Raw genomic sequence first — 11,630 nt, 5'->3', positions numbered from 1 at the left:
GAAAGTAAATGCCTTAAAAAATAATAAACAAGACCTTGAAAGTTTGACAAAAAACGTCTTTGTATTAAATTTATAATACTTATTGAAACAATTCGGGTTTTTTTTTAAAAACCTCACTATATTTCTAATGAAAATAAAGAAAAGCTTATTAATGTTTAAGTAAAAACCGTTTTTTTTTTTTTGAAAAACTAGGTCAAAATTTTATTGAAATACAAAAAGTCAAATCACCTAAGCATAAAACTTTATATTTTAAATTTTACACCCATATTTGGATTCTCCATAAAATTTTGCAATTTATAGTAACTCCCCCTTTTTTTTTGTGAAAAAAATCCAAAATCGACACACCAGAAGTACAATGCTTATTAATATATTATTTATATATATTCGTCATTATTAATATAAGTTTGTACAACATTTTACCGTGAAATATATGACTGGAGCAGGTAGAAGACAATAGTCTTATCATCTTGCCCCATTTTTGTCGTTGACAAAATATAACAAAATATAAACCAAATACAAATATAATAAAATATTTGTAATACACATAATTTATTTTTTTTATTTTTTTTTTATTACTTTTACAATGAACATCATTAAATAACCAAGCAAGTAATATAATAGAATTTCAAGAAAAGTGAAGATTTAAATTGAAAAAGGAAAAATTTTAAAAATAAGAAAAAATTTTAAAAATAAGAGATTGTTTCATTAATGTTGAGGTCTAGTAGCTGTTGTTTTACAACGCATTTAAAGTGTTGGAATGAGTTTATCGTTTTTATTTTGTTTGTTAGAAATGAGTTCCACAATTGGGGTCCTCTGCTTAATATAATAACTAAATGGTTATTACCTTATATATGTGAATATTCATAGTTATCAAATTAATTTTTCATTTATTTTCATTTTTCGATTTATCATATGAAGCCTTATACAAGTTATTTATATATTTTGTTATTTGGTTTGTAAATAAGTTGAGTTTTTTTTAAAAGTTATGTTTCTTTTCGTAAATTTTTGTAATTATTGTTATAGTTTGTAAATAAACTTTATTGAAAATATGTATTTTGTTCATTTATATTAACAACTTATATTTTTATAATTATAAGTAAATTTTTTTTAAAAAGATGAATTCATTTGTTACATATTTACTCTTTAATAATTTGTAAAAAAATTTCATTGAAAAGATATATTTTTTTTCTTATATTTTTTACAAATAAATTTATATTTTGTTAATACCTGAATTTAAATCTTATTTTTAATTAAAGTTTACCAAATAAATTTCCTTAATTTTTTTGCAAACTTAAATATTTTTTTAAATATATAAAAGAAAAATATATATATATATAATAGAAATTTATAAGATAATCTTATATAGTATAAGCTAATTCAGACAGACATCCTTGATCTCATAACTGCACTCTTTTCAATGTTTTTCTGATCAAATTGACCAAGCCCACTCTCGTTATCCATCAGAAAATATTGTTGTTGTTGGTGACTTTAATGCTCATCAAACTGAATGGCTTGACTCTAGTGTCAGTAACTCTGAAGCCACTAAGACCCACAACTTTTGTCTTTCTTTATCTCCAAACCAAATAATCAACTTTCCTACTCACTTTCCAGAAAACCCAAATCATTTACCTTTCTTACACAACTTATATCTTGTTTCTGAACCTAGTCAGTGCTCCTATTCTCCACATTAATCCTTATGTGCTTCTGATCATGGTTTGATCTCTCAAAAACTATTACTTCATTTTTCTTCATCATCAGAAACCCCCTATCTCATACCTCTTAGAACTACATTAAAGCTGACTGGGATTTTTCCATGATTTTCCTTGGGTAGAAATTATTCGTCTTCCTGCTGACAAATGTGCTACTAACATAACTTCTTGGATTCAGGCTGGCATGGAATCTTCTATTCCCTCTCGAGTATTTCAAGTCAAATCTCACTCTTCTCCGTGGTTTTCCTCACATTGTGCTGCTGCAATTTCTGATGGAAACTATTATTTCAATATCTATCGCCAAAAAAATTCTCCAGATAATAGACGTCTTTTTACTATTGCTAGAAACCATTGTAAAAAGGTTTTGTCAAACGTTCTATGAATGTTTGACAAAACCTTTTTACAATGGTTTCTAGCATGTTCTATGAATGTTCAAGAACATTCTATAAACATTCTATGAACGTTCATAGAACATGCTCGAACATTCACAATGTTCATCAAATGTACTTAAAAGTTTTGTGTAAGCTGGGTTACTTTCTGATCATCAATATGGATTTCAATCTTCTCGTTCTACAGCTGATTTGTTGACAGTAATAACCGATAGGTTTTATTGCGCATTAGATAGAGGTGGAGAGATTAAGGCCATTGCTCTTAACATTTCTAAAGCTTTTGATAAAGTTTGGCATGGTGGTCTTCTCCATAAGCTTTCTTCTAAAGGTGTATCAGGTAACATCTTTAAGATTATTGAACCCTTCCTTTCCAATCGTAATAAGAAAGTTGTCCTCAATAAACAGCACTTTTTTTCATATCCTGTAACTTCAGGGGTTCCTCAAGGTTCAATCCTTGGCCTTATACTCTTTTTAATTTACATTAACGATCTTCCAGATATTCTCACATCTAAGGTAGCATTGTTTGCTGATGATACTACCATTTATTCTTGTCGTGATAAGAAGCCAACACTCTCTGATTGCTTGGAGGGGGATTTAAGCTTAAAAAAGACCTCACTTCTGCTTCAGCATGGGGCTCACAGTGGCTGGTGAACTATAAATCAGATAAAACTTAATTTTTTTCAGCAAATCCTTATCGTAATTACTAAGATCTTCCTTTGTTTATGAATTATAATGTACTCGATGAGTCAACTACCCTTCATCTTCTAGGATTAACTCTTACTTCCAGTCTTTCTTGGAAGTGGTATAACAAATCCATTACAATAATAACATCTGCTAAGGTTACATCTCTTTATTGTGCTTGATTTTTTCTCACTCTGGATTCTATTCTCTATCTCTATAAATCTCAAATCTGGCCTTGTATGGAATACTGTTGCCATATCTGGGGTGGATCTTCCGATGATGCCCTTTCTCTTTTAAACAAGGTGCAAAAATGCATTGCAATATTAGTTGGACCTGCTCTTGCAGCCAACCATTATCACAACGTCGCAATATTGCATCTTTTTCTCTTTTCTACAAAAACTATAATGGGCACTGCTCTAAAGAGCTAATGTCTCTTGTTCCATCTGCATAAATTCGTTCTCACATTACTCATCATTCAATCAAATTTCATCCTTTTTCTGTGATTGTTCCTAAGTGCTCCAAAAACTTTTATTCATTTAGTTTTTCTCCTTGAATTTCAGTTCTTTGGAATTTGCTTCCTTCATCTTGCTTTCCTGATACATATAATTTACAATTTTTATGTTGTCTTTTAATCGTTATCTTGCTCTATAAACTTCATCTTTTCTCATCCAGTAACTTCTTACTCTAATAGTGGTTGTTTACAGCTTTGTTGGAAGCAAAGATAGTGGTAAAAAAAAAAAAATTTCATAAAATAATCTTTTATAGTAAGAACTTATTCAGAAAGACATTTTATAAAATAATTTTTTATAGCATGAACTTTTTTAGACAGACATTTTATAAAATACTCTTTCATAGTATGAACTTATTGAGTCAAACATTTTATAAGATAATCTTTTATAGTATAAACTTATTCAGAGAGATATTTTATAAAATAATCTTTTATAGATTGAACTTATTCTGTAACATAATCTTACCTATAAGATAAACTTATTCAGAGAGATATTTTATAAAAAAAACTTTCATAGTTAGAATTTATTCAGACTTGAATTTCAACAAATATTGTTGTAATAATAGTTTTTTTATATTTTAAAAAAGTCAAAAAAATTTACAAAAATGAATTTGACTAATTTCATATACCGTAAATTTTTTTCCCTGAAACATTGAGAAAATTATAATGATAATTGATATTGTAAAAATAAAAAAAATAAAAATAAAAACTATTACTCAATATTTAATTTAAAATGAAAACATCTACTTTGACCAAACTTTCAATACCATCTCATAATTTCAGCCGCTATATAAGTACTAATTACGCATCGTAAACTTAACGTCACATATAATGAAAACTATTTTTAAATGTTGTTTTATTGTAAAATTATGATATAAATTCAGGTAATATCAGTAATAAACTAAGGATGGCATCGCCCCAGGCTTTTAAAAAAAAAGAGTCTTTTGGGGCACCAAAGAAAATAAGAAAGAGCACATAAAAAAAGGCCTTTTTAAATATAAGGAGTAGTATTTTAATTTAAACTGTAATTACTCAACTATTTTATTACTTTAGCCATTATCAAATTTGCTACCTGATTGGTTAATAAAATTAAAAATATATTTTTCAATTAAGTTAAAAAGGCTTTTTCAATTAACAAAAAAACACTACTTTGCTTTAAATGAGCTTTGTATGTTTATTGGCAATTCTTGCACGTATCGTTGACCATCGTAGAACAGCAAGATCCACACAACCAATTGTCACAGGGTTCGCAAAGTATCCATAAATGTCTTTAAGCTGTAATTTTATCTCCAAAAAAATATGTCACAAGCTTGATAATTTTTAGAACTCAAAGAACCATCTGTTAGTTTTGAAATTATTAAAAATTTGTTACTCAAATAAAATACCATGGTGTGTATCTATTATTAAAATGTCAAAATTCACTGGTAAATTTACAGGTAAAGTTACCAGTAAACTTTACATTCGCAACACTTATCACAATTTTACATTTCACAATATTACTGCTCATTGTCTCCTTCATTGTTTATCCATGAATGACTGTTTAAGTATTTCACTAATTTTTATTAAAAAAGTAGTTAATTTTCAAAAATTAATGATTTCTTTTTTATAAATATAAATAATTTGTGATTCTTAATAATACTAAGATTAAATACGATCATTTATTTCAATAGTTTCCTTATTTTAGATTTTAATAGTATGCACTTTTTCAAATTGATGTTTTGCTAAAGAATTATTTCAGCAGGTTGCATATAAACATTATTATTTTTTTATAGATCAATATTTATGAACTAATTACAATTATTATTTGATAAAAAAAAGTTTGTAAAATTTGAGTTTTGCATTTTTTTTTTTCTATATTTTTTCTTAAATGACTGAAGTTACATGGTGACCGAACATAGGCAATTTTACGGTATATGGAGTTATGCATTGTAATCCTTGAAGTCTGTTATAAAACAGCTGTTGATTTAACATATAGACATTTCATAGTAAATAAGTAATTAATTTTTTAATGAAAGTGTTCAAAACGTTATAAAATAGACTAAAAAAATATATATTATTTTAAATTAAAAGAAAAAAAATTATTATATTATAATTCATTCATTATCGCATAAGTATTTTACAAATGTTTAGTCATTGTAGCTATTGGTAACAACCTTAATTAATGCTTATAACATAATTAAGGTTGTTCATTGTAATGTTTTGTTAATTTTTAATAAATGTGTAAGAAATATATATTTTTGTTGCATATCAAATTAGGGGTGTGGGGGAGTCATTGTAAACGGTAGGGTTGGAAACTGGAAACACTGGGAGAAATTTTTTGTGCATTTGTCATCTATAAAAAAAAGATTGACATTATTAACATGTTAACATTACTAATAAGTTAAGTCTGCACATTTAATAAATTGAGAAAAGAAGTTTAAGTGTAAAGTTTTCTTTTTTAAAGTAATAACATTTTAAAAAACTACAAAATTATTTAGCAACTGATGCCTATAAACTAAATTTTAAGTTTATACATTAAGTTTCCTTTTTAAGTTTACATTTACTCCTTTTTTAAATAAAATGCAGACAACAATTTATAATAATTATAGATGTCAACATTTAACAGTAAACAGTTTTTCAGTAAATACAAGTGATAACAATCACACAGTTTTTTACTCATTTTGTTATTTTATTAAATTTCAAAATAAAAGTTTATATACATATCGTTTACTTACATACATAAATTATAGTTACAAAATAATTTAAAAAAATAATATACCTTGACTATTATCATTTAATTTACAGAGCAAGTCATCAACAGCATATGGTGTGTGTGTAGCAGATGTGGTAGCAGCTAAATTATTTTTAAAAACAAAATAAAGATATAAATGTTCTGGCATAACAAAATAATTTTTTAACATATATTTATATACATATATAAATGTATATATAAATATATATATATATATATATATATATATATATATATATATATATATATATATATATATATATATATATATATATATATATATATATATTTATATATATAACACAAAACACTGCATATACAAATAGTATTATTTTATCACTCACTATACTCATCTTTAAACAACTTTTTAATATCATTATTATCATCATTGAAATTAAAATGAAATGCTGGTGTAGTTGGTAAGAAATCAAGAATATATTTCTACAAAAAAAAAAAAAAATTAAAGACAGTAAATGCAGGGGCCAAAACAAATGTCAGGTATTGGCACCCTGTGTTGTCTGAGCTAGGTGATTGGTTAAAATAACCCCCTAAAATCAAGAAATGAAACAGGCCCTATGGCCACTAATGAGTTTTATAATTATAGCATTTTTTATGAATACGGAAAAAAAATATTATACTGACAAACAATAGACTTACATAAGATTCTTGATATGAAGACATATCACTTGAAGATTTTTCTAAATCTTTGATTGACTTTTGGATGTCAGGAATAATGTTAGAAGCAAGTCGAAGTCTGAAAAGAAAATGAGTATATCTCAGGTAAATGGTAGTGTTTTCATGACGCATCAGAAAATAAATACCTGGGTAATTAATACCTGAGTAACCTTAAATTTACCTGGGTATTACACGATAACTTAATCAATTACGTGCTCTCAGAATTATAGAATATATTCAATAGGCATAAATTTATTTATTTTAAATAAAAAAAAAGCTTTTAACAGAATACAATAAAAAAGTTTTTTAACTTTTATACTTAAACTACATTTCTCTATTAAGTTTTTGACACATTACAATCAAAGCATCAAGTGTATTGTGGCAAAATATATTTCTTATTTTTAAAGCAAATAATGTCAGGTTGAAAAAGCTTGCACTGATGTTGGTTTAATTGTTGAAATTGGTTGAAAAAGTTTATTTATTGTTCAAAACTTTAAATCTAATCTCATCAATAGGGTTATCTTCGTTCTCTGTCGCTAAAATAAATAAAGCGTATAATCTGCTGCAAGTTCAACCACAACTTCAAAATAAACTTGTAGCTGGTAGAGACATTTGAAAATATTTATTCTAAACTAATTTCTTTGTTCTAAAAAAAAGTTTTTTAATCATGCGCTAAGTGTGATTTCTTTTCTCTTGAACTCGGACTTCCATTTTTTTCAGGAAAGCAAAGCTTATTGATGTTCCTTGATCTCTTAGCTTCTAAGCTTCATACTCATCTTTAGTTAAATTATCAACAGTATCATCATTCATCTTATAAGGCTTACAAAGTATATTACAATTACAAAGATGGATTGTATGCAAAAGACATGCAATGTGAATGGGACCAGTCTTCTTTCCCACCATCAGTAATTGTTGCTACAATTTCATTATCCAAATCCAACTTAAACTTAGACAATCTTGACTTCACAAGTTGAATAGCTTTTTTATTTTTTATGCTTTCATAAAGACTTATTACTTCAAGTGATTGAAATCATTTATTTAAACCATGTAAGTTCAGATTCATGTAACTAGGGTTTTTGACTATAGTGAATTTGTCAAAACTAATAAAAAAACAACCTCATTTTATATCTTTCAAATTCTTCACTCAATTATGGTGAACACTAATTATGGCAGAACACTATTTGTCATTTGGTTAAAACTGATGCCATCAACTGCAACCAATTTGTTAATCACCTCACCAAAAGTTAATTAAAGACTTTAAAACCTTGCTTATGATAGGAAGAAGACTAAATGGGATGGTAGTTAGATGAGTAAGATTGCTCTCCAAAATTTTTGAAAATAGGAATAACCATAGATATATAAATTACTGGATACAGCATAGGCAGAAAAAATTGAAGCCAGAAAATTTTACAATGATTTGATACCTTAGTGTGAGGCAGAAAAAACAAATTTAGTTAAAAACAGCATATAAAATATTCACATTTTTACATTTTATATTTCAAGTTATATTTTGCATTTCATATTTTATAAAGTTATTTTAGAGGCTTTAAAAATTTATAAATATAAGGTAATTTTAGTTGAACTGAATAAACTTAGCAAAGATTCTATATAAAAAGATTTTTCAAATTCAAAAAGATCTTTTTAAAAACTCTACAATACAACCCTCGAAATTAGGAAAAATGAGGTTGGCATTAAATTGCCAACCTCAAACTGTTAGAAGTCGGCAAAAAAAAGGTCGACCATTTTTTGCTGACCTCAAACATTTTATGGTCGGCAGTTAGGTCGGCATTTAGAAATGCCGACCTTAATTCCGAAGGTTGACAAAGTTAGTAATAATTTTATTAAAATAGTATGCCACAAACTAACTCAGTATATAAATCGTATATGATTTTATATTGCAAGACTTATATGAAGTTTTAGAGGACTAACTTTAAGTATAAATGTATACAGCTATATATATAGTATATTCATATATAATATACATCTATGTTTGTGTACTAATACTTAAAGACTTGATATTATTATTGAAATGGTCAATTTATATAGTGTTTTTCGATGTACTAATAAATCTGCTAAAGGGTAGGAATATAGGTTATGAAAAAAACTACATATATTTATTTTGTTACCAATGGTTATTTTATATATTCGTTATGTTATCTTTATACTTGGGATTGTATTATATATCAAACAATTTTCTCAAATTTAATTCAATTTTCTGTGTAGATTTTGGAATAGAAGCACAGTATTTATATTCAATTTAATATCCTTTGAAATCAGGTAAAAGAGTGACAAAAATTTTCCTCAGCGAGTTATATTTGATCAGAAAAAGAACAAAAACATTTGAGATCTGATGCTATACAAACGATTTTTCTTTTCAGTTTCAAATCAATTTTTGGTATTTAAAACTAGCCATAATTTATATTCAGAAAGCAGAAACTAAAAGAATCTCAAAAAAAAAGAAAAAAATGAAAAAAAAATGTGCAATTTTAAAGAAAAACTATTTGACTTAAAAAGGCAAAAGTTGTGAGCTGGTGAACTTTGTAAGAGATAAGACTCAACAGAAGAAAAGTTACTTCGAACACCAAGAATAAAGAAAGGTGCAATTTTAACAGATAGAATCTGTTTACACAATAAGTCTTTACCGAGGAGGCTTTCTACAAGACAGTACCCAGATGCATTCAACGTCTGTCTAAGAATACTATTTTATCAAGACACTATCTCTTGCCTTAACCAAGAAGGGACAATTTTAAGATTTTTAGAAAAATTTAAGATTTCAAGAAAGAATTAAGAAGATTTTTAGAAAAATTTGTGTTTGTGTATATTAAGTTGTTTGAGAAATATTAAGCCTTCAAAAAAAAGGTCTTAACTTTCCATTTAGTAAAAATGTAATGAAAGCATTCGGTTTTTTATAAGATGTCAAGCAGTTTTAATTGTTGCTCAAGACTAAACTTTTTCAATTTACAAAAAGTTTAGATTCCAACAAAGCAGCATTACCATGTAATTTCAAATGTTAAAAAGTTATACTGATGGAAGTTGAAATACTGATTGTTCAGATTATGAACCAAATGTGTCAAAAATGCAAAAAGTATCTGCAGATGAGTTTAGTTGTTCTTCTGCTTTCAAAGTTACGCTTATTACTTCAGCAGTTTGAAGTGCATTTGACAGACTCAATGCACCAAACAGAACCAAATCAATGGCACTGTCAACCATTGCACACAGTTTAAGTGCAAATTAGGAACATTGCACTGTATCAACAGAATCCCTACGTTGAGTTAGAGTGACAAACCATCAACAGGTAGATAGATACAGTTATATACATAATACATAATTATAGTTATAACATATCCCTTTGTTAGAATGGCAGGTTATTGCCTGACTTGACAGGCAGAGGTAAAGTTGATCAACTTCCAATCATGCTGTCAGGTCTTGGAATAATTCAAAATGCATGACTTGATCATGTTATGTCTCTTTGTTTTGATACATTTTCACCCTTGCAAAAAAACAATGAATATGGAAAAGGTCTCAAACAAAGTATATGGAAAAGGTCTCAAAATATTGATTCGATTAAGCGAAGAACGGAGTATGAATGAACTATGCAGGTTAAAATTTGTTTAAATATACATTCTTATAAAAAAGATTTTTCGCGCAGTTTGTTAAATTAATTAATTAAGTTAAACTAATAGTTCATTAATTTTCCGAATCATTTCAAATTAGGGGCTGCCTATTATTTACGTCAACAAAATAGGGAGGAAGTGGGTCTGAACATTTTTGACAATTGTGACACTGGGGAGGGGGAGGTCGAGTAAAGTTGACATCAACAATGTTTTTTTGTTTTTTTTTTCAATTTTATGACTCAAAAAACGTAAAATTAGGTTAAGTTTTAATTCTAAACTCAATTGTAACGTAGCTATAATTTGAGAAAGATTTTTGCATATTTTTAGTTTTCTTAGAGACCAGTTCCGACAGAACAGGCATAATAGTTCAACAATACTAGTCTATCATAGCTGTAGAAGAAAGTTTGTGGATCAATCGTAAGTCGTAAAGATCAATCATTATCTGTTCCAAGAACGAAACTACAATCATCATTTGAAGAGGTATTTGATTGGAAATCAAAATGTTTTCTTTGTACTAAAAAGGTAGATCACAAACATTCCCTGATTTCTAAAGTTGAGACCATACCATTGATTAAAGAAATGATTGAACATTCCTTGAACCGAGTGGATGATTGGGGAAATGCTGTACATTTTCCTTTGATGTCTTGTTATGATCTTGTAGCGGAAGAAGCTATTTATCATATTTCGTGTATGAACAACTTCAGGCTTAAAACTAAAAGCGACAACCAACGTGGACGCCCATTAGATCTCATTATGTTTGAAAATTTTGAGAAACTCTGTTTCTGGCTAAAAGAAGAAACTGACTGCGAACTTTATACTCATTCAGATGTTATCCGTGTTACTCGACGAAATCTTTAAAACGAAAATTACTTGAACATTATCGTGATCATATTTTTTTTTGGAGAACTCTCTGGTCAATCTAACTTAGTTTGTTTCAGAGATATGGCTTCTTTTGTTATATCAAAAAATTCAAAAAAGAAAGATCACACTAAAAATGATATTATTTCTGCCGCTGCAGGTATAATTAAAAGCGAAATCAGAGAAATGAATGTTGATAAAACTGTATATCCGTCACTAGAGGATATGGGTGATATTGAATATGGACTCAAATGGGTTCCAAAGAGTTTACAGCTATTTCTAAGCCATTTAATTTCAGTTAAGCTTCAACAAATTAGTTTAGGACAATGCATTGCTCAAGCTTCGCGACCGAGATCTATGATAGCACCAATTCCATTTGGAATTGGAGTAGATACCGATAAATCTTTTGGAACAAAATGGCTTGTGGATCACCTTTACAAATTTGGATTTTCAATTTCCTCTGAT

The 11,630-nt window shown here is 27.6% G+C and overlaps 1 protein-coding gene across 1 annotated transcript in view; it reads right to left on the bottom strand.

Annotated features, from left to right (window-relative positions):
* The window catches only part of LOC136089765 (uncharacterized), a 17,321-nt gene extending 7,418 nt beyond the window's left edge, over positions 1 to 9,903 (bottom strand). Inside the window, exons 1-4 of the mRNA XM_065815850.1 lie at positions 9,756 to 9,903; positions 6,676 to 6,863; positions 6,363 to 6,459; positions 6,046 to 6,120 (exon numbers count right to left, since the gene is read on the bottom strand). Coding sequence (XP_065671922.1) covers positions 6,046 to 6,120; positions 6,363 to 6,459; positions 6,676 to 6,863; positions 9,756 to 9,903 — 508 coding nt within the window. The remainder of the gene's footprint in view (positions 1 to 6,045; positions 6,121 to 6,362; positions 6,460 to 6,675; positions 6,864 to 9,755) is intronic.
* Positions 9,904 to 11,630: the final 1,727 nt, after the last annotated feature.

The sequence above is a fragment of the Hydra vulgaris genome, chromosome 13 (assembly GCF_038396675.1).
Source record: "Hydra vulgaris chromosome 13, alternate assembly HydraT2T_AEP".
Lineage (NCBI taxonomy): Eukaryota > Metazoa > Cnidaria > Hydrozoa > Anthoathecata > Hydridae > Hydra > Hydra vulgaris.
The sequence above is the reverse complement of the archived record's forward strand: the minus strand, read 5'-3'. Positions and strand labels throughout refer to the sequence as shown.